Raw genomic sequence first — 27,153 nt, forward strand, 5'->3', positions numbered from 1 at the left:
GGCTTTCTTCTAAAACTACACAGTATCACTGGAAAGTACTCTGTCATTAAATTATCCCTCAGACTAGAGATAATAAATAGAATAATCTTACCTCTCATGTGTTGTACAGTTGCCCAGCATTCACCATTTGTTGTACATGATATTTTTATTTAAAAAAATTCAGTATCTTTCTATTTAAAATGATTTTTCAACTCTTCGATTGCCCTCTCCTTGTCCTCCTTGTTGTACGCCTTCCGAGAGTTAGTCCGAATCGTTTTTTCTGATTGGCTGAGACGAGACACGTGACAGTGTGCATCTATTAATGATCGGAAGCATTCAGGTCGTTCCGGTTATACTCGGTAGCGCTCTTCAGTAAAGGAGACGCGGTTCGTTATTTTCTTTGATTATCGCTCGGCAAATTACGAAAAAGTAAGCTAACCCTTTTTTTCACATTTATTAGGTAAAATTAGCTTGGCCACCGTGGCTAAACATGCTAAAAATGGCTTCGCCATCCTGAGGAAAACTTCACTTATGGTGAAGTGGCGAATGGCTAGCGCAAGCACTACTATTGTGCATACTTTCAGAGGAACTACAAAAGAAAATGTTCTAGTTGCTAAATCTGGTACAGTGCATTTCTTCTCTTAAGGCAATAATGTTTTTTTGCACAATCCCTGCCACGTGATTAAATGTCACATAAATAAAAAGTATAAAGTCATGCAAACTATCCCTTACGTGGGTTATCTGCTTTTTGGTTGCACTCAGTCAAACATACGTTGTTTTAATTGAATTGTTCGTGTAAAATGGAAAAGAATACACTGACGCTACACATAGACAAACACATTTATAGCAATAGCAGCAAACACAGGGGAAATTCATTGTGTCTTGCAACAGATGTGAGCTCTGCAGCAAAAACGTGTCCCTGAACTTGGTAGTTGAATGTGTACCTGTATTAAATTAAGCTTTCTGTGTGACCTAAATTTTTGGTTGTTGTGTACTTTCCTGTTTAAGAGAAATACAGCAGAAAGCTTGTGGTTTTAGAACACAGGCATGAGGCTTCCAGTCAGTCCAACACATCTGACCACCTGCAGGTTAGCAGGAGTTCCTCTGATGTCAGCCCCCTACAGTCTGGACCCAGTTCAGTGAATCCAGCTAATGGCACCTTTCACACTGTTTCCTGTTAGGTTGTGTTCATTTCTGTTGTCGTCTTAATTTGTCTCACTCTCTGACACTCTTATCACTCTCATCCTCTTGATTTTTCTGTGCTTTTCACCACACTTTTCTACCCATCACCCCACTGATCACCCTCCCATACTCGATAACCCCCCCACCCACCCAAAGATGCCCCCGGCTGCGGCCTAGTTACCCCGCCTACAGAGATAAAGAGCTAATTGGAAATCCCTCCACTAATTAACCTTCTCCAGGCTAAAAGGTATTTATATCCTCTGCTTTCTGATAGAGCGATAGGGGAGAGAGAGGGAAGGAGGGTGAGGTGGGAAGAAGGGGGTGAGAGAGATGAGGAATTTTGATTAGGCAGGTGAAATAGAGAGTGGTGGTAGATGGCGGGTGCAAAAAGGCGAGGGAAGAGAACACGGTACAACACGAGTGAAATCTTCGCTCATCTTTTCATTTTGTAATAGATGGTTACAGGTGGTGGTTAAATCTGCCCGCTGCTGGCCTGTAAGACACTCACCTATCAGTTTTCTACAAATTTACATATACAATCACCACCTCAGACTTTGAGCAAAAACTGCTTGGATTGTTTTATTTCACAAAGTGATGAGTGTAGTCCTCTTCCTAAGCATCATCAAGCAGAGTCAACTTCAGACCTCACTTCTGGGCACCCTGCTTTCTTCTTGTCAGGTATGCTGTGGGTTGTTTCCAACATGTTTATCTTTGTCACTGTGGGCGACAAGATTTGGACAAAATGTAGAGTTCAGCTGTCTGCGCGTGCGTGTGTTTAAAAAGCCTACCTGCCTGTCTATTTGACTATACCAGCCTGCCTGGGAACACTCAGTCAGTCAACGCACGTGAGCAGAAAGCAGCATAAAAGTGGACAATGAGATGCCACATTTTACACGTTGCTTTGCACTTTCTTATCTTGCTTTGCTACACAAATAGAAAGATCTATGATCAAATATGATTTGTATAACCTAAGAAGTCAGCATCCATATGGCTGGTGGCCACTGAAAGGACCTGAAAAGTGATGCCATGGCCATTCTTGTTCTGTTGGACAAGTAATTATCTGGTTTGTTTGATTTTGGAAATTGAGAATTATAGGTTGCTGGAAATGATATATGATGTAATTTTAATGAGCCATGATCCTTGCTGCACCAGTGCTCTAATTTGTTTTTTAGTCCTCCAGCTGTACTCAGGGAGCGCATGTTCATATGTGTCTAGGAGGAGTGGTGGTAGAGGGAACCCTGAACAGAAGAGGTGGGATTTCTACAGTCATCTCATGTCAGTCATAACACTATTGCTTCAAATAGCTCCAACTTCCCTACTTTGTTCCACATCTCTAGATTTCTGCTCATGTCTTGTTAGGGTCCGAGCACCGAGGGTGCCGAGGACAGGTGGTGCAAGGGCACCGACTGTCCAAGGCACCAGCAGTGCCTAGGACACTATTGAAACCCTAGGGTTTTTTATTATTATTATTATTATTTTTTTTTTTCTCCTAGCTTTTGAATTGCATTTTTGGAGGCCTTATCATATCCCAAAACGCGTCAAATTCTCCATGTTCATTAGGACTGGCGAAAAATTTGATATTTTATGGGAGTTGTGCATGTGCGTGGCAAAATGGCTCTATAGCGCCCCCTGCAAATTTGAAAAAGTGGTTATTAGGCCAACTGTCACAATGTTTCATTTACAGCTACAATATTTGGTGGGCATATGCAGCACATCAGGACACACGAAAAAGTCAATCACAGCCACGCCCTAAACCCAACAGGAAGTGCGCCATCATGCGTTAACTGTAAAAAATCTGTGATGAACTCCTCCTAGGGGGTATGTAAAATGGTAAATGGTTGCATTTATATAGTGCTTTGATCCAAAGCACTTTACATGATATGTCACATTTACACACTGATGGCAGAAGCTGCCATGCAGGGCGCTAACCACAACCCACCAGGAGCAATTAGGGGTTAGGTGTCTTGCTAAGGGACACCTCGACTTGAGCACGATGGGCTGAGGATCGAACCAGCAACCTTCCAGTTACAAGACAGCCACTCTACCCACTGAGCCATGCCGCCCCAGCCATTGCGAGGACCCGTCCATCGCTGCTTGCAGCCTGTCTAACAGACCTGAAATTTGGCCAGTACATACAGCAGGCCTTCCTGAGAAAAAGTTATTTAAAATCTTCCTCCATAGTCAAAGGGTGTGGTCGTGGCGGCCTATAGAAATTTGATCCTTCGCCATGAAACGGGAAATGCTGTCTAACTCTCGTGAACATACTACAATCGGAATGAAACTTTACATGTATGATCAGAGACCTGCCCTGATCACATCCATTCAGCAACATTCATACACAGTCACAGCGCCACCTTGTGGTATCAAGAATTTGACATTGTTTACACTTTCATGTACTATTCTTAGCCTGTTCCTCAGATTCACCTCAGATGTGGTGACATAAGCCTGAACACATTGATGATGAATCACAGAAAAAATGGTGACGTGTCATAAAAAGGCGTGTCTGTGGCGGCGTGGCAAAGTTTGATGTTTTGCCATGACAATTGAAGTGTTCATTTCTCAGCTGCAAAAGATCTTATCTGCCCCAAACTTCATGCTGGACACCAGAACCAGTCTGAGGACATCCACACTCATAAATTTGGAAATAGTCATAGCACCACCTATTGGTAACAAGAAGTTTAGAAATTACATTTGCACACACCATTGCTCCAAATTTATTCATATCATTCTGAAAATTGGTCAGCTGATTCTTCACCCCATGACAATACCAAAGTGTGAAGATTTTAGCATTTGATAAAATGCTGTTGCCGTGGCAACACGTTGTTTTTGTGACAAAGTACTTTTTGACAGGCTTAGAATGCTCAACAGCTCACCAAAATTTACACACACATCACTGTCGTCTCAAGAAATAAGACTGTATGCATCTCTGCAGGGCATGTGCTATAGCGCCCCCTGCAGTATGTTTAATAAACAGCCCCCGCAGCACGTTTCACCTACAGCCACAAAATTTGGGAGGCATATAGAGCACATCAGAACACACAAAAAAGCCTCTTGGAGCCATCCCCTAAACCCAACAGGAAGTCCGCTATTTTTAATTACGTGGATACATTTTCTCTATTTTTTTTATTTTTGAGAGCGAACTCCTCCTAGAGTTTAACTCCTACAGACCTCAAATTTTGCCAGGATATATAACTTGATCTCCTGATCAAAAGTTATTAAAAGATTCTTCCAGAGTCAAAAGGTGTGGACATGGCGACCTCCAGAATTTTGATGTTTTGCCATGAAACATCAAGTGCTATCTAACTATCCTCTGCATGCTCCAATCTACCTCAAACTTTACATGTGTAATCAGACTCCAATCCTGATCACGTCCATAGGCCAACATACACTCAGTAGCAGCGCCACCTGTTGGATGGACAGTAAATGCTGTGTAACTGGCCTGTACATGTTCAAATCAGCCTGAAACTGTACATGACTGATCAGAGTCCAACCCTCATCACACCCACTGTTTGAAATACACTGTGAGTCACAGCGCCACCTTGTGGATAGACATGAAATGCTTTGTAACTGCTGTGAACATGCTCCAATCTGGCTGAAATTTTACATGTGTGATCAGACTCTGGTCCAGATGCGATTCAGAGGCCGACATACACTCTCAGTCACAGCGCCACCTGGTGGACGTGCGTGGATTCGCCAACCAGGGTGGATGCGAGGACCCGTCCATCGCTCCTTGCAGCTTTAATTTCTGTTTTGTTTTTTAATCCGTTTTTCTGATAATTTGAAAAGCATCTGGTGTTGTTCTCACTGGCTGTGTCAGCTGAGCCAACTAGACACATTAGAGCAAATGTAAAAATCAGGATGTCCTCAAACAGCAACTAAAACCACTGCAGATGGTGCCGCACATTTTTTAGGCATTAGCCAAATGCACTTTGTCAACCTTTGCCAAGCAGATGCCATAAACTAAAGCAAAAAAAAAATTGACAAGCATGGATGAGACTGACAGAGCTACTAGTCTTGTTTTAAATTAACAGTGCAGAAATAACAACTCTGAAACCCCCATGATTCTTTTACTGACATGACAAGGTAAGCTCTTAGCCTTGTCTGCTGCAGCTAACATGCATCTAAGCATTAAATTGGGTGGATGTTTTGGAGCATCTGAAATGAATACAGTGTTCATTGGGCTACAACACCTAAGATGTTTAATTAATTCATTTTATTGTTATTTTCCATTGTGTACAGATCATTCTCAATGGAAAAAATCCCTTAAAGCTAATCTGCTTATGATTTTACATGTGGATGATGGATTTATTACAAATCCAGTTCATTAAAAGAGTGCTGAAGTTCAGGTGGCTTTACAGTGCACTGTACCCTGTGTGGGACAAAGGACTGTGTGGATGTGAGTGAGAGAGACGATAATGAAATATAAGAGGAGGAAGAGTGACAGTTAGTGAGTCAGCCAGTCAGTCAATCAGTCAGTGAAACAGTGTCTCGCGGGCAGCAGAAGGTACAGTAATATATGTGCGGAGGGGAGGGTGGTGAGGGGGAGTGAAAGATCTCAGGAGAGTAGGAGTCGAGGAGAAAGGGAATGGTTTCAGGTTTCCGTCATTTGCCATGCCACCTTTCTCTTTTCACTCCCCCCTCTTACAGAAGCTGATGGGGGTCTGAGGAGGGTAAGGTTACCTGGCTGTCATCACCCGCTGGTTCTGCTGTCTTTCATTTCTGGTTACACTCTCACTCACACTGCAGACTGGCTCCATAAGGGCTGCTGCATGGATTTTAGAAGAAGAGTTTTTACTGCTGTTCGCAACTAATGTGTTGCGTTTTTTCTTTGTGCAGTATTTTTTTTTTATCCAACATTTTTTATCCAAGTTCAGCCACACACATCCAGAATAGGGTTTGTCAGTGCTTGATATTCAGATTTCAATTGTATACCTCTTGATGCAACATGAATCCACCAATTATAATATTTTGCTAATGCATCTTAATATTAATGTAATAATTACTGTGTGGGCACCAGACCATGATTCATTAGCAAAACAAGCTAGATGAGTCAAGATGCCATCTTACATACAGAATAAATACATTACATATCTTTGGTGGCGATGATACACAGCAACAGAAAAACAACACTCCGTGTGTCAGGAACAGGCTGCAGCAACAAAGCGGTGAAGAAAACGGCCCCAGGCTTCGCTTCAGGAACACAGGCCACATCTATATTTTATAAGAGGAATGCTGCTGGCCAAACTGGTTAGCAAAACTGTTTCAGTGGGTCAGAACGGAGGCAAGGATTGGTTTTACCTGGCTCAGATTTCAAACAGAGCTTCACTATCACAGTACTGTGCAGCCTGAAATGTTGAGCTGCAGCTCCAGAGGCCGGTTGTAAAGTCTGGAGGCAAAGGCAGCTAAGAAGCAATTCTTTAAAGACAAGTGTTGCAATTATTTAGGTCCCTCCTGCTAAAACAAAGTCTGCTATATTGGATTCCAAAGCAAGACTGACAGATGGTGTGGGACACCATTTTTAAACAGCAGGTAGTTGCAGCCAAGCAATCTGGTATTTCCCAAAACAAAGAAAATGGGTACAAAAACATTATTTATTAGTAGAAAACTTGATCTCAGATATGTGAAGTACATGTACTCAATGAATTATGAGGAATTAGGCTTGTACTTGTGGCCCTCTAGCTTCTATAGACAGACATGTTTTTTCTTTTCCTGAATGTTTCACACTCTATACAACATTGTGTCATATCGTTACATGATGTTTTGTTTGCTTTTCAGTTGAAGGCGCATGGCCCCAGCTTTACCCGGCTCCATGCACCGTGGCCAGTGTTGTGTCGAGAGGCTGAGTTTCTCAAGATTAAAGTCCCCACCAAGACGGTAAGATATCAGTGCATCATTGTAGCATGTAGTATTAGTTTTAATTAGAAGGCAGTGCATGCAGAGATTGTGTTTCAAGAGTTTTGAGCTGTTTATTGCTCTATTCTTGTCATTTTTGTGCTTAGTAGTATTAGAGAGCTGCTAAGTTAAATCAATATTAATACAGAGAAATGGTGCAAAAAAAAAAGACAGGGAGGTCAAGACAGGAGATGAGTGATGTCCTGTTGTATGTATCTCAGTCATTGTTACACTGATATATTTTGTAATAGCAGACATTAGCATTTCATTTCTATCGTGTTTTGAATGATAAAAATGTGTATTTTTTTACTGAACTATATGGTTCTTTGTACAGAAGTATCTTACATGTGTAATAAGGTGGTTAATTCTGTGTTGTTGGCTGCCACAGAGTTATGAACTTAAAGAGGAAAGTGGTTTTGGGTCCAGCATGAGCACAGTGTGGAGGAAACTGAACCAGCCTTTCCAGCCCAAAGTATCACACCAGGACCACGGACGCACCAAGTTTCTTTCACACTGCTTCTCCCGGGACAAGCTTCACCTGTGAGACACACACAAACTGACACACTCCTTGCTAAACAGACACTGCCATGCCTTCTTTTCTGTTGAAATGGCCCAATGATGTTTGTGGCTAGTAGTGATTATGTGACTCTGACTGGTGAAAAAGACAAAACACATGGGTATTGTGCCAGAGTCTGATCTATAAAGTTTGACTAATCTAAAGTACCCTGGTGTATCTTGACATTAGGGTTAGATGCAGGTTAGACAGTTTTACAACATATAACAGGAGAAAGAGAAGCACATGGCTCACTGTAGCATCTTTTTTCCAACTATTTTTTCTCAGAATTTTCTCAGTAAAATAGGCCAGTTGTAAAGTCTTGGTTACATTTTTCAAGGAGGTTAGACCTTTTCTGTTAGAGTGAATGGAGCTGAACAGTTTGATGCTGTTCTCAGGTTTAAGTCCTATTTTTATTGTGGAAAAAATAGTTTAATTTGCTTTGAATTCATTGTGAATCAGCTCTACCTTTAGAAGTTTAACTAAAGTCTGGCTATGTAAGGTGTTCTCAAATCTTTCTGAACCATCCGTCACTTTAATGGCTAATGGTAGTAAACCTTGGATCACTTTTGCAAGTTTTCACTTTTCCTTAGGAGGAAGAGACTTTAGTGAATATCATTCATGGTTAAAGTCGAAGTCTTGGCAGGAATCCTCACTCAGTGATTTACTTTGCAGACACTATAAACTTAGTTAAATGTTTACAACCCCCATACCTAATCGAAAAGCTTCGTTTGAAAGTCATTTTTGCGTTTCTTCCAGGTACAACATCACATCTAAAGACACATTCTTTGACAATGCTACAAGAGGCAGAATAGTGAGTGTTCATTTATATTTAATTCTGTTTCTCCTATGAGGCGTTTTGTGCAGTTCATACTTCCAGTCTAACAAACTGAAATCTTTCACAGGTGTATGAGATTCTGAGGCGGACGGTGTGTGCACGGACCTGTCAAACCATAGGTGAGGAAAACAAACAGTGAATTGGCAAGACAGTTGAGGGAGAGTCTGCTGAGCCTTGGCCTTCATCACTGATTAAAGGAATGACATCTGATGGGCCCATTTTAAATTTAATATGCTTGCATGAGGCAAGAGCATATGACAGGAGCCAGTGATTATTGCATCATGTTTTTTCTAGCCTAAAATGGTACACAAGATAATTGGTGACCCTTTTCACGTCTGCTGGCAAGCTGCAGAAGATGCCGTAACACTCCTCCTCTGCTTACTGCTCCCATCTCTTCCAAATGTGATTGGCCTGTCGTTGATTAAAAATGGTTCCAATTTAAGAATGACCACAAGGTTAGTTAATTCTGATTAAGTGACGTTTAGATCATATTGCATCCTAGAAAGGAAAGCTGTGTATTTTTTGTGGTGGATATCCTTTTATGGCAATTATTGGTTCACAGTACCAGAGCAGAAAATGGAAGCTGCCGATCATGTTGGGGGGTTTTCTCTTCGTGTACAGTTTTGTCACTAACAGCAAACTAGATAAGCCCTCAGCAGACATGTTTTCTTCATTTTCTATCATGGGACAGTAACCTAAAATCTCTAAGGGATGGATTACAAAGTTGAAGTACTGAAAAATGTGTGTAACATCTGTGACACTGCAGCATAAAGCCACAATTAAATGTTATGTTGAAAGACAGTTACTGTAGTACAGGTGAACTAGAAGGTGACATTACATGCTTCTGGAACTGCAGTGGGACAGATGAAGTGAAGTGCAGCTGGTTGCCCAAACAGGAAGTGCAGTGATTTAGTAATTGGATGACACCAACATCTAGTTGGCATAGATTTGTTTGGGAGTGAGTGCTTTTGAGCCCGACTGTTCCGAGACAGACAGCTTTGCTCGTTGACATTTCCTTCAACCAAAGATGTCCACCTGGAAATAAAGGTCCAAGCTTGCATCAGCAGCAGTTTTGTTTATTTGTGTCTTTTGTAAGCAAAATTGTACAATGTCTATGCAGAAGGGAAGGCCATCTGGAAAAGTAAATACTTAAGACTGGAGGTTAACAATGTTTTTGCTGTTTATATGTCTGTAAAATTTTATGACATACATAAACAGCTGCCTGTGCATTTGTGACGCCCATCAGTCCCATATAGAAATGAGCTGACACCCGTTTCTTTTCCAGTGTTCACCATATGTCTTGTTGGCTCGTCCATCATAGCAGAAGGTCTTAGCTAGCGGGGACTGATGGAGCTGCAGGGGAAGAAGGGAGAGAAAATAGAGTTGCATCTCTTTAACCTCTATTTTGTTGTTCCCTTTTATTCTTAGTGAATACATTTTGTCACAAACACACACACACACAGAGCACATTCTGACTGTCTCAGTTGATCTACTCCTCCTCCTCTACAAGTGGGTCATACTTCCTGGGTCAGGCTGCGATTGAAGCAGAGGCCTCTGGGAGTTGTGGTTGTTTCTAGCTGGTTAAGTGAGCATTCATGCAATTGGATGTATGTGTGTGTTGGTCGTGATGATGTTCATTAATAGCACAGCTAATCACTGATAGTTCCCTGTCCCCTCTGAGGCCCTGGTAATTCATTGATTAATTACTTTGATGAAAAAGCCAGTTGTGTATGTCAGGTCGCCTGATGTGTCGGTGTCCGCCCTGACATTCACAAGGCAGGCCATGACTTCACACATGAAATCTGTCAAAAGATGAAAAGCGGCACCTAACCAAGTCCTAGTGTGCCTGACACTGAAAAGCAGAATTTAAAAGACAGTACGAGCTGCAGGCTACGACCTCCTGCACTGCCACTGCTGCTGCTGCAGGTTTGAAAAAAAAAAAGATTCTTTGTTCCATTTCCTGGCAGAAATGGTAATGGATTAGAAGAATGTCCCCTTTAGAAATTAAATCAAATATCACAGCAGAAGTGCAGTGTGCTTGATGTAAGATAAATAACAGAAGATGCTCTTTTTCAATGGCTGGCACCTAATTTCATGCCGCATCCTGGACCATTTGGTGTAAGCTCAATCCTTAGTTATGCATAAGTATAAATGTGTTCACAGTTATATGGATATGCCAATAACTCAAACATTACCAGCTGTTTAAACTTCTGATTTAAAACTCACTTTTAACCAGAGTGGTTTTAGAGTGAAACAAGCTTATCCTATTGAGGTTCCAATACAAACACAAGTTACCATGTCAGGTATTGTCCCTGGAGGATACGTGACAAGAGGCAGGAGAAGAAGCTCCCCATGAACAACAGTCAAATGCGCTCTTGAGGTTGTCCTATGTTTGTGTTCGCTCTCTTTTCCAGGCATCAGCACACTGATAGCTAAAGGCGTGTACGATGCTGCCTTCCCCATTCACGATGTAAGTGTGATTTTTGAAAGTCCCATGAGGCACCAGTTGATTTAATGCGCTAAACTGTGATTCCATTTTCAGTGAGTGGAAACGTTCTTGGAACAGGAATCGTTGTCAGTCAGAGTTTTGTTGTGTCTTGTCTATTCGTCAGACGTGTTATATTTTGTGAAGCAGGTGCTATAAAGTGCTGTAGAATTTGTCTGGAGCAAGTGCCACTTTCTCATTTAAAGGAGAGGCTTGTACTGATAATCACAAATGTTGAAGCTACATGCTCATTCAAAGCATAAATAAGGTGCCCTCAACTGCATTTGCATGCTTTTAGTAAGCTATGCTTTAAATGAGGGAAAGGGGGTAAGTCTAATACATTGTTTAAATTTTTTAGGTCTCAGCAGGTAAAACTTCTACTGAAAATGTCCAAGCAGTGTGGTTTTGAAATATAATCTAAAAGCCACAGAATGTTATGACAAAAAGCTGATTCATATTGACCTTATGATTAGCAAAAAATGGACAGTTATCAGTGTGATACTTTAATGCAAAGGAAGCTCATCTAAATTTCAGTGTCCAAGGCTGAAAATGTGCCGTGTGCTAGACTGAGTTGTAAAGATTTATTTTATTAATTAGGATCAGTTAGTCTTCCTGGGGTCAACATTAAAGATGTACATTAAATATTAAACCTGCAAGAAGCTATAAAATAGATACGACAAAGACGGCAATCAAAAAAATGTGATTGATGTTTCATTTCTCAGTGACTCTCTATTTTTGATCAGAACTTCTATACAGAACAGTTCTCATCATATAGTTCATTTGTGGACTAGGTGTAAGCATCTGGCCACTACTCTCTTCATCTGTTTCATATTCAGGACAAAAACTAGTACATATTAGTTCATCGCAGACTGCAAGCTGTAGAGATATTATTCTGTATTGCTAATAACAGAAGGCTTGACTATAATTTATCCACATGTCAGTAAATAAAAAGAACATAAATCTAATCTGGGTGTTCTGTTCTGTACAATATGATGCTTTTCTTAGAAGTTTTTAAGCACTTCTAAGTCTTGGTAGCCAGACAGTAATTTATGTGTAATGGAATAAATTACTGAACAACATCAGTCATAACAGAAGTTAGAATGTATGCAGAGCTTTTTTTTTCTTTTGTTTGTGATGTAGCAATACCTTTTCCCATCTGGGCCAGTGTGCACTAAATGATCTAATTTAACAAAAGTTAAATTTCAGTGATCTGCTCCACTGATATCCCATCTAGCACTGGTCTATTTTAACTGCATTTGCACAGTCTTTTCTTATATTGGCACAGCGTATTAATGGAAGTATATTATTGCAGTTTTTACATCTACATGTTTCCTGAAGAGTTTAGTGTCCTGTCTGTTGTGTGTGTGTGCTTTCATACACTCATGTTTGTCACCCTCTCTTCTGATTCCTCAGGGTGACTATAAGGTCATCGGACACCTCGAGGAGAGGAACGACAGACAGGTGAACGACAGATTCTGCTTTCATTCATCTCCCTTTCTTTCTCTGTGGCTTATTCTTCCTTTTGCCTCTCCTCCTCCTACTCCTCTCCATCTGACTGTGTGATGTACAAATACAAAAGTTCAGTACCACAAACAACCACTTTTGTGCATGTGCTCTGCTCTGGTACTTTAGAAAATGACCTTTAGTGATGTGGTGCAGCCATTAAGACAGAAATGTCTCAGCTAAAAGTACCATACAAGACATTTGAACTTCCAACAAGTTAAAAGCCAGGGAACCTCCATTTTCCTCAACAATGGTTTCATCTATGTTATCCTCATCTCCTCTTTTTTTCTAAGACTGTTCCATCCTCCCATCTGTCTAACACCGTCACAGATTGGAGTTTAAGTTCAGTAAACATTTCTCAGACGCAAAGCTGCTCTGAGGGCGGAAAAAATATTCATTGACTGACTGAAATTTCAAAGGATGGAGAAAAACAAAAACTGTTTTTTGGAGTGCAGGTTAGCACATTGTAAACAAATCATAAGAAAGAAATCTGTTCGAAATACAAATAGAAAGTATTGTCAACAGCTTCCTCTTGATCCCTTTACTCACCTTTAAGACCGTCACGCTCTAATGGTCTGCAGCCTAATCTAACCAGATAAACCAGGTACCTCGTTGTGATGGATTATATTGTTTTAGTATCAGCAGCACCAGGCTTCATAATACTATCTTCCTCCTCTCCTACCGTGTTTCACTTGGCTTCAGGATAATGTTACTCGCACTGCAGCTCCATGGCTTCATCCACTGAGGTTTAATTCGACCAATCAGAATGTTTCTGCCTCCAGATCGGCTCTGCCTCTGAGAATCATTTTCAACTTGACAACATACACCCACACTGACTCTGTCTCTGTCTCTCTCTATCTGTCCTGTCTGTTGTCAGGTTCTGCACGAAGAGTGGGCCAAATACTCAGCCTTTTACAAGTACCAGCCCATTGATCTCGTCAGGTAAAAGACCACAGCACCAACATACAGAATCAGTAACTCATTTCTCTTTAACCTAATTTGCAACTTAAGGTAATTGTCATATAAAGACAGGTGACAAATAAAAGGAAAAATCAACCTAAAGCGTCTTAGTGAGGTGTTTGGTCACCCGTAAGCTGACAATACAGCTTCAGTTTACGTCAGTATTGACTCTATAAGTCTCTGAACACCATTCCTTTCAGAGATATGCTCTCATTTGAGGTTTTGCTGGTGGTGGTTTGGAGCACGTACTCAAAAATGTCCCACTGTGAAAGCCAAAGCATGTGATTCAATCATTTTCATAACCAATAAACCACTTAGAGACAACTCGTGTCCTATGAATGGGGCCATTGTCATTCTAAAATAGATCACTCCCATTGGGATAGAAATGTATCATCATAGGATAAAGATGATCAAACAGAACAACTTTGTGTTGATTTGCAGTGACTCTTTTCTCTCAGGGGACAAATGGACACAAACCAGTGAGCCAGACAGCATAACAGAGGTTCAGGATTTCCTCATTGAGTTGTTGACAGTCGGCCTACAGTGCCTCATTGTTAGTGTAACTCACCAATAGTATGTCATTTTGGGGAAAAAAATGTGATTACAATCATTAGATGTATACAGCACAGCACAGCTTTGGAGTCCCATATCTTAATGCACAGTTTCAGACTTTATTTCAGTATTCACATGGCCATATGTTCAATGGTTATTTGTCCCAGTATTCATACAAATCATGGAGTGATTCCTTACTACTACGTGTAAGAGTGACACAATCCACAGTCCTCACTCTGTGCAAAAATTAGATTATTTTTAATCTGAGGTTAATATAAGACTAGCTAGTCAAGTGAAACAGCTGTCTTCCAGAGCTATAATCCCTCTTTGGGAATTCCTGTTTCTGTATTCCCTCTAATATGACCACTAAATATAAATGGATATGTAAGGAATGAAAAAGCATAATCTATCCTTTAAATTCAAAGTTAAAAGGACCACTTCATTTGCACCTAGAGTTTCAAGTCTACGGTAAAAGAGAGACTCATAATGTTTTAAATAAATCTTTTTTAGCCAGTAGAATTGGTGGAGTCAAGGTTAAAAATACTATGCATTACTATATTTCCATTCAGTTTGAGTTTAATTACATTGAATGAAGGAGTTTGGTTTTTGATAGGCATTTACATTTGCTCGACATTCCCAGTGGCAATTACGAGAGCATGCATGTGTTTAATATTTATAAAATCTGCTACTTGTAACTAGAATGACTTTTACATAACATTTGTGTTGTATCACTCTTAGATTGTTTAATGTCCCATAAAAGATTTTATTTATTGAGTAGGTATGTCAGAGGCAAAGTTTGTACGCAAAAATGTGTAAGTAAGTGACTGCTAAAGGCTCAGTGCAAAGAATGAAATCCCTAAATGAAATGTTAGCAGTCTTCGAATTTTATTTTAGGATCTAAACAGTGTTAATAATGTTGCACTTGTGTTGCGTGCTGCTTAATTCCTCACAGTCTGCTGTGTCAGGACGTTCACTACACTGCCACTTTCACCTCTTAATGCCTGACCTGTGATCCACAGGAAATACTTTGGAGAGAAGATTGGCCTGTACTTCGCATGGCTCGGTGTTTACACTCAGCTGCTCATCCCTGCCTCCATAGTGGGAATCATTGTGTTTGGCTACGGGGTGGCGACAGTGGATACCAATATACCCAGGTACACACACGGAAAGCCACTGCACAAATCTGAAGTTCTACTGTTGTGGCTGCATTTGAGGGAGAAAGCTTTTGTGAAAAATGAATTTAGAATGGATAAAGAGACGTTCCAAAGAATACTCACATTACCAGAATGCAGAAAAGAAGGATTTCCTCCCACCACAGTTTTAATGTATGCACAGATACCCATAGACACACACACCTACACACACACACACACACACACACACACACACACACACACACACACACACACACACACACACACACACACACACACACACACACACACACAAAATAGACAGGGATTGCCCAGCTACCTGCTGTATCTGGCTTTAGTCAGGGTTGTGTGGGAGGTACACAGAAGGCACGGCTGGCAGCGTGTGTGTGAGTGTGTCATGAAGTAAAAGGTTGGTATTCAGCCTACACGGAATATGAACAGGGTCAAAGTAGAAAAGCTTGTATTGTGGTTATGTGGTTAAAGTTCCATTCATTTCTTGTGGTTAAACGTAACCAATCTCTTTTTGATGGCACTTAATGCATAGACAGAAACACTGAGTCTGTGTTTATTGTATACTTGTTGCACGTGACTTACAGTTAATACTGATACATGTAATGGTAAGCACTTTTGTTTCTCCCTTGAGTCTGGAGATGTGTGACGAGCGCCTGAATTTCACCATGTGTCCTCTGTGTGACGGAGCCTGTGACTTCTGGCATCTCAGCACCGCCTGTGGCACCGCCAGAGCCTCACACCTCTTCGACAACCCTGCGACTGTCTTCTTTGCCATCTTCATGTCTCTGTGGGGTGAGGTTACGTGTGTGCATGTGTGTCTGTTTGTGTCTGTGTAGAGACAGCGAAAGAACAGGTGGGCTGAAATTAAAGTCGTGCATTAATATCTTATGACCTCCTTCACCTCAAGTGTAAGTCGTGAGGCTGAAACAGTGCACTTTAGCGGTTAACACAGGTAGAAAATCAGAATTGGTGGTAACATAAGACATTAAACATTAAAATAGTGATGTAATGCATTACATTTCCTTAAATCCAGTAATCACATTTACAGTTTCTGATCATTACCATTTATATTTTTTAGGCAGTAAAACCACCTCAGTGTCATGTTGATTCTCTTGAACCTTTTTCTGTAAGAAGCTCTTTGGGAGGATTTGTGGCAATATTGTTTTAAAGAGCAAAAAAACTAAGGTTTAACATTATATTGTTAAGTGACTATTACATGACAGCGCATGTTTGGTGATGTTATGATGTAATGCAAGGGTAATACAAAGATAGCTGACAGAATAATTTCTGCAGGGAGTAAATACATGTCATACTGCATTACTCTTTGAAAAGGTAATGAGTAATACATTTTTTGAGTAATGACGGAAATGCACACGTATGACATTAAATAAGTATATGTATATATAATATTATTTGTCTATTGCTTTTTCAAATATTCTGGTGCAACATCAGCAGGGCATTTGCAGTTTCTTCCATCTTGTTGCAGAAGGAAAACAATAGCTTTTTAATTTCTTAAAACAAAAATTCTTCCAGAAAATCGATTTGCACATTTCTAAAAAAAAAAAAAAAAAAAAAAATCTGGATATTTTTGGTGAAATCTTAAAATAACTAAATTCAGGAGCTAAGACTAAAAGTGAATTTTGCCTTTATCGGACATCTAAACTCTGGGTGGACATAGTAGCTTTTTGTGGACCTTTTAACCATATAATGAAGATGGACGCTTCAGAAGATGCTACAAATGAAGTTAAGATGTTTGGAGATAGCAGAAAGTCTTTGACTGTAGTAACTTAAGTTCAAGACTAAGAAATCCTTATGAAACCAGACGGTGGTAATGACGCCATTGCAACTACCACAAGACATAACTCAAGGCTCTACTTGTCCATAATGAAAAATCTTTAATGATAATTAGCAGTCAGATCAGTAATTAACACATCAGTGCTAAGCAAAGGTTCCATGTTTGCATCTTAAACTACAGCTAATTATCATTAAATTGTTTCTTTGTGTTTGTGTGATCGTTTAGCGGTGCTGTTCCTGGAACACTGGAAGCGTCGTCAGATCAGTTTGAGCTTCAGCTGGGATCTGACAGGCATCGAGGAGGACGAGGTAAATCCTGAACTCTCAAAACACTCAGGAACACTCACTAATGTGCAAACATCAACGCATCAAACATGGGAAAAGGACAGTTCAGTAAAACTAAATTTTTCTTCAAACCATTTGTGTAAGGGTAAGAAAAAACTGTCCTTTGAAGTGAAAGCCAGACATGAAGAGTTCATTTGCAAAAACAGGTAACTCCGTTTTATAAATTTTCAGAAAACTAATTTTTTTATTGTTTACTTGAGATAATAATAACACTCATAATTTATTTTTTCTCTATTTTGTCATGTATTTTTCTACTGAGTCAAATCCACTCAACTTCAGTTTGATTGATATTATCTCAAGTAAATAATAAAATAAAAAAATTCTGAAAATTTATCAAAATGGAGTTATCTGTTTTTGCAAATGAAGTCTTCACATGTTACACTCCTTCCACCTGGCCACACGAAGGACACTCCCCCTCCTGTGTAGACACTGAACACTGATGTTCAGCAAATCCTGTGCAGTATCATCCAGTGTGAGTGTAATTAGCAGATTGGGCTGAAACATACTGATGCAGCATGTACACTCAGCCAGTGGTGGAAAGTGACAAAGTACATTTACTCATGCACTGTCTCACCAAAAAACTGAAAAAATGTTTTTATATCAGACCTTCATTCCTCTCCAGTCATGCATGGAGCCCTCAAATTGTGTTCAAAATGTTCAAAAAAAGTTTCTAAAACTTTATATAAAATAGTTCATACCAGCTTCACCTGCAGCAGCGATAACAGTAAGATGTTGTCTAAACACCGGTGCTTCACTATTTATAATCTAATAGAATTTATAATAATTTATAATCAGTCAGAGGGGCCACACCAGTACTTTTACTTTGACACTTCAGCTACATTTTGCTGTTAATAATTTTGTAATTTTACTTAATTATGAGCTTCAATGCTGGACTTTTACTAGTATTGAATTATTTTGACATTGCTGTATTGGTACAAGGATCTAAATACTCCTTCCACCCCTCCCTTCAGTGCTCATATACACATGCCTGCAGAAGACATGCAGATACACACATTACTCACACATACACCCGCAACATACACGTATACACAAGTATAAACATACTTTCAACAAATCCAACTCTTTCTTTTTCTCATGTTTTCTCAGGAACACCCCAGGCCAAGATACGAAACCATCCTTCTTCAAAAAAGACAGAGGAAGCAGAAAAACAAGAAAAAGAAGAAAAGAATGAGGTAGGAAAGATTATGGAAGCTCTGTTGCTTAACTGCTTAGGCCCAAAATTTCCTTGGAGCCTGTTTTTCTGTCTCAGCGCTGCTTGTGGGCATGGTAACATCCCAGTAAAAATGGGTTAGATGGTGATGCTGTGTCTTTCGCAAGAAATGGACCCAGTCAGACACCTAAACCTGCAACATGATTATGAGTTGGACGACCAGGTGGAGACGTTGTTCCGGCATCCATAATGGTTCAGTCAAACCTTCTCTTAGACTCCATGTTAAACAAAATTGAAGTAAAATTAGCCATGTCACAACGTTTGTCAGCGGGTGCTGAGCTTATTTGTACAGGCCTCTGGACTTCCACATTGTGTAACAATTAACCCTCTGCTCTTCCAGTATAAGCTACCCATGTGTTCTTCATGCATGCAGTGGTCAGTTTGCTAAATAGGTTTGTGTTCAGTATAGCTAATGTTCGGGTCAAGGATGGACCATTCATTTGTCTTTTTGCTCGTCGTTGCTTGAATGTCCAGGAATCAACCCTGCTGACAGTCAGGTAACTTCAACAGACATCAGCACAGCTTTTATTTTGAAACATTTTTGAACCATAACAGGACATCTTGATTTGACTTTTAAACAAGAGTCATTAAATATTTCAACAATTACTGAGATATAAACAAAGCAGGAATTCTGTTCTCTTAGCTGTACCTGGTTGTCAACAGTATTAATGGAAAGGTATTATATAGTACTAACTACTAATTTACTTTCTTATGTTAAACACTGCTGTTTGTGTTATTCTGTGAGAACCACAGTAAGCAGTTACTCCTGAAACCTTCCCAGCTGACTCAGGCTTCACAGTTAGAAACAAATGACTCCCAATAATCTGGATTCTTTGATTTTCAACGTGTGCGGCAAACATTAATATGATAACCAAATGACTGGGAATGATCTAGATTCTCTGTGCAAATTGGGTCAATCATATTGTGTCCCGTTGGCCCACATACACTTTCAGCGGTGGCAGATGGCCTCCTGCCACTGCCACAGTGAGGCAGGAACTAATTCACATTTTACAGAATGATGGCTACACCATCCCAGAACATGATCTGGGATAAAAGTAGGAAAGTCGGGGAAAAGTGTTAGCCAAGTGGTCAGGGCACATGCCGCATGGGTGCAGATGCCTCAAGCAACAAGTCGGCCAAAACCTTCCCTGTGCATCATTCCTCTGTTCTCTTTCCCTACATTTCCAGTCAGTCTCCCCTGTCGCTGTCAAAAAAGGCAGAAAATGATAAAAAATTAAATAATTAAGTGAAAAAGTTGAGGAATCTTACAGGTGTGAGCTGTAAGGAGAGACATGCCATATGCTGATTGTGTTTAAAGAAAAAGAAAATGCACCAGGCATTTACATACACTGGAAAAAATGCTCCTCTCTAAACAAGAAAAAAAAACTTATTTCAAAGAACTTTTACCTTGAAATTAGTTTTAAAAATCTGCCAGTAGAACAAGTGAAAAATGGCTTGGTAAGAATTCTTGAAATAAGATGTGATATTTGGAATATTAAGATCTTAGAATTAGCTGGAAAACTTATTTTTACCTCCGCCAGGAGGTTACGTAATCACCGGAGTTTGTTTGTCTGTTAACAGCATAACTCAAAAAGTCACGGACGGATTTTCACCAAATTTTTACAGGATGTCCGGAAGAGCAAGAGTAAGAATCGATTAGATTTTGGAGGTGATCCGAATCACCGTCTGGATCCAGGAATTTTTTGAAGGTCGAAGGACAATTGAGAGATGGCCGCCCGGCCATCTCTCAATTGGACAGAGAGCTTCCAATTGAGAAGCTCTCTGTCTCTCTCATTTTTTCTCTCTGCTCTCTGTCCAATTGAGAGATGGCCAGGTGGCCATCTCTCAATTGTCCTTCGACCTTCAAAAAATTCCTGGATCCAGACGGTGATTCGGATCACTTCCAAAATCTAATCGATTTTTACTCTTGCCCTTCCGGACATCCTGTAAAAATTTGGTGAAAATCCGTCCATGACTTTTTGAGTTATGCTGTTAACAGACAGACAGACAGACAGACAGACACACACACAGACGGACAGCTTAGGGGTCTTAACCCTCCTGTTGTCTTCATTTACTGCACCAAAAAATATTGCTTCCTTGTCTGAAAAAAATCCAAAAATTCAGCAAAAGATTACCCAAATTTATAAAAATTTGCAAAATCTTTGGAAGAAAATCCATAAAAGCTTTATTTTTTAAAAAAAAAATCCCCAAATTTGGCAAGAAATAAAAAATTTAAAAATCTAAAAATTATAAATATTTTCCCCAAAAAAATCTTAAAAAATATCTAAAGTGATTCCATATATATCAGTAAAACTTCTAATATTTTCTTTAAGAACATTCACCAAAAAGTCAACCAAAATCAGGCAAATTTCACTGGATTTTTGTTGATTTTTTTTGCAAATGTTCTAAAAGAAACATTTTTTTTAACATTTATTTTTTCCTCCACCAAAAAATGTTCAAAAATTTTCCCAAAAATTTTGAAAATGTGGAAGTTTTCACTGTGAAAATATATTTTTCCCCCCCACATTTTTTCAACTTTAAAACAGGTCAATTTGACCAGCAGGATGACACGAGGATTAAAACAAGATAATTTCAAGATTGTTTGACTTAACAAGATATTTAAGATGCATTGTCTGAAAACAAGTCCCTCCATCTTTCTGAAATGTCACTTGTTATTAAGTAAATTTATCCTAAATCAAGTGGGATGAGACATTTTGACTAAAAATAAGACAGATAGATGTGGTAAGATCTTGAGTTTTTTTGCAGTGCAGTTGATTATAGACAGTTATTCATTTGTATGTTATCTGCCACAATCATAAAGCATGTAGCCTTCAGATTAACAGTATCTCCTGTCATACATCAGACATTTTCTAACACTAAGATATATTACAAGACAAGTGTTATAAAAAATAAATTATATACAGAATGAGTGGACTTTGGCAGTGAATTAAACCAATCATCAAAGTCAGAATTCAACACATGGACTAAGACTTTTTTATGCTGCAATGCAGTGATTGATTTAGTTTACAGTACTGCTCAGTTTATAGATCATTTACAGAATATTTGTATAGCTTAAAGACCTGAAAATATCATAATTACTGCTATTGTTGAACAATACTTTGGCTGTGGATAAGATAACATCTATTATCATAAACTAAATAATGGCAGAGTGTGGTCTACATAATGGACAGTAAATGGTGTAGTCTTCTGTGTGTGTAATTCTGTCTGTGTGTATGCTTAATGTGTGTGTGTATACATAACGTGTGTGTGTGTGTATCAGTCATAGGATTAAAACCATTGACAGGTCAAGTGAAAACCTCTGATTATCTCCTTGCAGTACAATGTTCTGTTGGGAAACTTTGGTTCTGGTGTTCTGGTACATGTGGATGCTGACATGTACCACCCACCTAAACATTGTGACAGACCAAACACACCCCCACATAGCAACAGCACTTCCAACTGGCATCGGCATCCATCACGCTGCAAAACTGCTGAGAAACACCTGCAGGAACAAAAAAAAGATCCCAAGAAATTAACTTGACTTCAAAAGTCCCAATTTCCCAGTCTGACAGAGCATCAGTGGTAAAGTGCCAGAACAAGCCAGACCCACAGAGGCCCCATCCTGCAGCTCACAGGATTCAAAGAATTGTCTGCCAGTGATGCCAAACATCACAGGACACCTCCAGAGGTCCATGCCCAGTCCTCGACAGTTCAGAGCTTTTTTGGCAGCACATGTGGGACCTTCACAACATTAGAAAGATGGTTTTAATGTTGTGATGAGTGTGCATGTGTGTGTTTGTGTAACCTGTCCCTCTGTCTTGCAGCCAGAGAAGCAGGAGGACGGGACAGTGACAGGGAAGGACAGATGGAGACAAAAACTACTGTCTGCCATGGCTGCAGGAATACCGGTAACCCATCCTCTCCTCTCCTCTCCTCTCCTCTCCTCTCCTCTTCCTTTTCCTCCTACTTCTTACCTCCCTTTTCTTCTCCTCTCCTCTTGTTTCTTTTCCTCTCCTGCAGGCTGCTGTCTATCTGTTCTTCTCTTCCTGTCCCATCCTCTGGCTGCTACAGTCTCCACTCCTCAGGTATTTGTTAGCGCAAGCTTCTGTGCAAATTCTTGTACATCAATCCAGATATCAGGACATCTTTTCCAATCACTCTGTGGGATTACAAAGGCATATTTTTTTCTCCCAAAAACCCGTGTCACATACAACTGCTTTAATGTCCTGTCCTGAATAAGTCTGTGTCAATTTCTCTTTCATTCAAATCACTCTTCCTGTAGTGAATGTTGCTGTGATGTCACTCAGTGTTTTCTATGATAGACACATTTTTGGGATGGAACTTTTCTTATTTATGTAAGATTTTAACCAAGGAAAACTAATTTATAATATAGATAGCAACTGAGCTGGTTTGGTGTAAACATGTGTCTATTATTTGCAGCATGTACCTTTAGCTAAAGATGAGACAAATCTGCAGTTGGTATCAACAGAAACAAATATGTGCCTGGAAGTCGGTCAGTAAAGCCAGAACATTCTTCCATGAAAAGTCAAGTCAAATTTAGTTGGTGAGCTGCACTGTTGTTGAAAACTATTAAAACTTCATTATCTGGCTACACGGTGACATTGAGTGACCCTGTAGGTTATTTTGACTTAATCTCACATACTGTACACCACCCAAGTGGTGTAAATACTCCTGAACAACCAAAGGCGTATTTATCCAGAGCTGAAAATAGTCCTCAGCAAAAGCACTTCACTCCTGTTAGCTCAGCTATTTAAACTAATCAATGTTAGAAAATCAATCTGGTCTTTTTTTTAAACACAAGTACTTGCGATATCGCAGAACAAGCAGTGGTGATAAAATGATTTGTTGTTGGGTCTGAAGGATAAATTTAAGCTAATCCCTGTGGCTAAAAACAGGCCACAACACACACTGAATGCCAACAACATGGATGGGTAATGGCCTTACCTGAACCCTACTAATCTCCACTTGCTTTCCTAATTTGCTACACTCATCCACAGCTGCTCTCCACATGGTTGGGCAGGTCTGTTCCTAATATTGCCAGCGTGGCACTAACTTCATTTAGTTTAACTAACTCAGTGCCAGAAATGAAGCTAAGGTACTGCAAGGCAGAGGGTTGTCAATCATTGTTCAACAATGTCTCAACCATGATTACACTATCAGCAGCCACTCAGGGCTCCTCTAAAAAATGGCCTGTCTTTTTTGACACTTGGCAGTCGCTGACAAATGACCCCCTCTAGTTGTACCTTGTTAATACCTCCATGGTGTTTTTATTTGTTAGAAGATACACACTGATCAGGTATAACATTATGACCACCTGCCTAATGTTGTGTTGGTCTCCTCTATGCTGCTAAAACTCCTCTGACCCAGTGGGGCATGGACTAGGACCTCTGGGGATGTCCTGTGACACTGGATAGTAGCAGTGAATTCTGTGAATCCTGTGGGTTGCATGGTGGGACCTACCTAGATCAGACTAATCCTGGTACATCTCATGGATCCCTGGGTCACTCCTGAGCACTTTCTGTGGTGTGTCGGGGTGCATCGTCCTGCTGAGTGTGGAAACTGGCATCAAGGACTGCTGTTGTCATGGGAGGTGGAGGGTTGGGGGGTTGCCTGGACCTGCAACGTTTAGGTGGGTGGAACATGTCAAACATCCACATGAATGTCAGGACTCAAAGTTTCCCAGCAGAACGTTGTATTTTAACAAGATGATCGATGCTGTTCACTTCACCTGTCAGTGGTCATAATGTTGTGGCTAATTGATGTATCATGAGTGAAATAAGCAGCTTTCTGAGCATCTCAATTTATGAGCATTTTCTCCTTGAAGCTCAGTGTACTCATAATAATCTCAAAAACACAGAGTGAGGTTCTCCATGAAACATGTGTGGCTGAATGACTATAATATTGTCATTGTGTAGCACAGAGTAGTTTTACTGTGTTTGACCAGAGTCAAAACTTTGATAGACAAATGAGTTTCTAGAGGTTAAATAAATGCCCAGAGAGGGACTTTAGAGACTTGTGTCCTCTGTAGGAATAAATTAGTGGACTTTGGTCTTTTCATGGGATTTGTTCAAAGTAAAGTCATATAGATTATCACCAATTCCACCTTTAAATATTATAAACTTGTCACAAAGTACAATAATCTGCTTCAGTTACTTAATCTTTCTGCATTGCCTTCCTCACCGTGGACATCTTAATTCATCAGCCACAGTTATTAATAATATTATTAATGACTGACTAATTTGTAAGGCCCACGGAGTCATCATTAATTGTCATGAGTTACTCTGGTATCTTTTACGCTACGACAAGCCAATAAATACACTGTGAATAAGCTAGTGAATGGCCACTTGACTATAACTGTGATAATATTTTTCCATCTGCTGCTTTGGCAGCGTTGGTCATCGTAACAACTTTCAGTCCAAAAAAACAAAGAGTGTGAAACTTCAAAAAATACCCAAAGAGAATAAGACAACAAGAGAGAGAGAGAGGTGTAGCTCAAACACGGAGAGAGAGACTTGGAGAAGTAGAGGGATGGAGAGAAGCAGGGGGAGGGCAGCTGAGTGGGAGTGATGCATGCTGGGCAGGAAGCCAGGGGTAAGATTAGTGACTGTCACTATGGCGACACAGAACTCTCCCTCTCACACACACTTGAACCATTTGATTTGTTACCTGAGACAGTGGAATGTGCTGTATGACCCAGAGATTATATTTAAAAGTATGACTGGAGTGGTTATTTGTGCTTGTTTACTAAATACTGCATGTTCCACCTGCTACCACGAGATGAACTACAATCAGTGCTGCTAATGTGCAATAAATCAAGTAGGAGAGCATAATTTCTTTGTGTATAAACCCAAAAACTGGACATGCAGTTTTTTTCCAGATATATTTATTAGCAGAGGTCATGTCTGACACATCATTGTCAAAACTTTTCAAATCATTTTTTGAACTAGGACAGCCACACATACTAAAAAAGATGAATACAGTCTTACATTATATTACATTAAACACCATGATATTACATTTAAAATGCTGCACATTGAATGTGGGATTGTTAGCCAGGAATAGATTACCTGGACGCATTCAGTTGTTTTGTGGAATTTTGTGAGGACGCAACATTCTGAGCACTGACAGGTGAAGTGAAAAACATCCATCATCTTGTTATAATGCAGCGTTCTTCTGGGAAACCTTGAGTCCTGACATTCATGTGGATGTTTGACGTGTACCACCCACAAATAAGTTTTTGTTTTGTTTTGAGAGGAGCATTTTTTCCAGTGTGTAATGTCTACATTACACACTGGAAAAAATGCTCCTCTCAAAACAAAACAAAACAAACTTATTTCAAAGAACTTAAGTGAAAAAACAATAAGTGAAAAAATCTGCCAATAGAATAAGTGAAAAACAGCTTGGTAAGATTTCATGAAATAAGATGTGATATTTAGAATATTGAGATCTTAAAATTAGCTGGGAAACTTATTTTAAGCTTTATTTTACCAGGATTGTCAAGCTTAGATGTATTAACCCTCCTGTTGTCCTCATTTACGGCACCGAAAAACATTGTTTCCTTGTCTGAAAAAAATTCAAAAATTCAGCAAAAAAAAAAAAATCCCCAAATTTATAAAAATTTGCAAAATCTTCAATAAGAAAATTTCTTAAAAGTTTCGATTAAGAGTTTTATTGAAAAATAATCCCCAAATTTGGCGAGAAATAAAAAAATATATATATAAAATTGTACATATTTTCAAAAATGAATAAAAATTTCCAAAAAAATCCTAAAAATATATAAAGTGATTACATATATATCAGTAAAACTTTGAATATTCAACCAAAAAAATCAACCAAAATCCAGTGAATTTTGATTTTGGTTGATTTTTTTCCCCCCAATGTTCTTAAAGAAATTTTTTTTTAACATTTCTTTTTTTCCCATCAAAAAGTGTTCAAAAAATTTTCCAAATAATTTTGAAAACATGGAAGTTTTCATTGTGAAAATATATTTTTCCCCATATTTTCAAACTGTAAAACGGGTTGATTTGACCCTCAGGACGACACGAAGGTTAAACTTGTTTTGAATTTTCTTCTAAAATTGAACTCAGAACAAGATAATTTCAAGATTGTTTCACTTAACGAGATATTTAAGATGCATTGTCTTAAAACAAGTCCCTCCATCTTGCCGAAATGTCACTTGTTAAGTGAATTTATCTTAAATCGAGTGGGATGAGACATTTTGACTAAAAATAAGACAAATAGACGTGGTAAGATCTTGAGTTTTAGCTACAGTGGCGAAAGATAAATACAGTGGACCCTGTAGTAAAGAATGATTTTGGACACAGTTTTTGTGTGACTGCATGTATATTCCAATCCTGACTGTGTGTCTCTGTGTAAAATTACTACGAGAAGTCCTATTCTCCTCACATGCATTGCAACACCCTAGGAGAATGTGGTGGAGGAGTTTCCTCACCTCAGCCTGCTTTGGCTCAGAAATAGTATCTGCCAGTTATAGATGCATCTTGGCCATTGATTGCTGCTGAACAACTAGTTCATCCTCTGAAGATAGAAGTACGTTTGAATGTTGCAGGTACTGTAGTTTGTCTGTTTTCTTTTCGTTATTTACCTCAATCATGTATTTCAACAGCCGAAATATGCCATGTAAAACTGCAA

The 27,153-nt window shown here is 39.5% G+C and overlaps 1 protein-coding gene across 1 annotated transcript in view; it reads left to right on the forward strand.

Annotated features, from left to right (window-relative positions):
- Window positions 1-27,153, forward strand: part of ano2b (anoctamin 2b) — a 103,169-nt gene that overhangs the window by 14,161 nt on the left and 61,855 nt on the right. The window contains exons 3-15 of the mRNA XM_051950841.1: window positions 6,937-7,035; window positions 7,442-7,593; window positions 8,366-8,420; window positions 8,512-8,563; window positions 10,859-10,914; window positions 12,343-12,390; window positions 13,310-13,374; window positions 14,964-15,098; window positions 15,742-15,902; window positions 17,131-17,213; window positions 18,357-18,442; window positions 19,562-19,568; window positions 22,311-22,388. Coding sequence (XP_051806801.1) covers window positions 6,937-7,035; window positions 7,442-7,593; window positions 8,366-8,420; window positions 8,512-8,563; window positions 10,859-10,914; window positions 12,343-12,390; window positions 13,310-13,374; window positions 14,964-15,098; window positions 15,742-15,902; window positions 17,131-17,213; window positions 18,357-18,442; window positions 19,562-19,568; window positions 22,311-22,388 — 1,077 coding nt within the window. The remainder of the gene's footprint in view (window positions 1-6,936; window positions 7,036-7,441; window positions 7,594-8,365; window positions 8,421-8,511; window positions 8,564-10,858; window positions 10,915-12,342; window positions 12,391-13,309; window positions 13,375-14,963; window positions 15,099-15,741; window positions 15,903-17,130; window positions 17,214-18,356; window positions 18,443-19,561; window positions 19,569-22,310; window positions 22,389-27,153) is intronic.

The sequence above is a fragment of the Acanthochromis polyacanthus genome, chromosome 1 (assembly GCF_021347895.1).
Source record: "Acanthochromis polyacanthus isolate Apoly-LR-REF ecotype Palm Island chromosome 1, KAUST_Apoly_ChrSc, whole genome shotgun sequence".
Taxonomy (NCBI): Eukaryota; Metazoa; Chordata; class Actinopteri; family Pomacentridae; genus Acanthochromis; species Acanthochromis polyacanthus.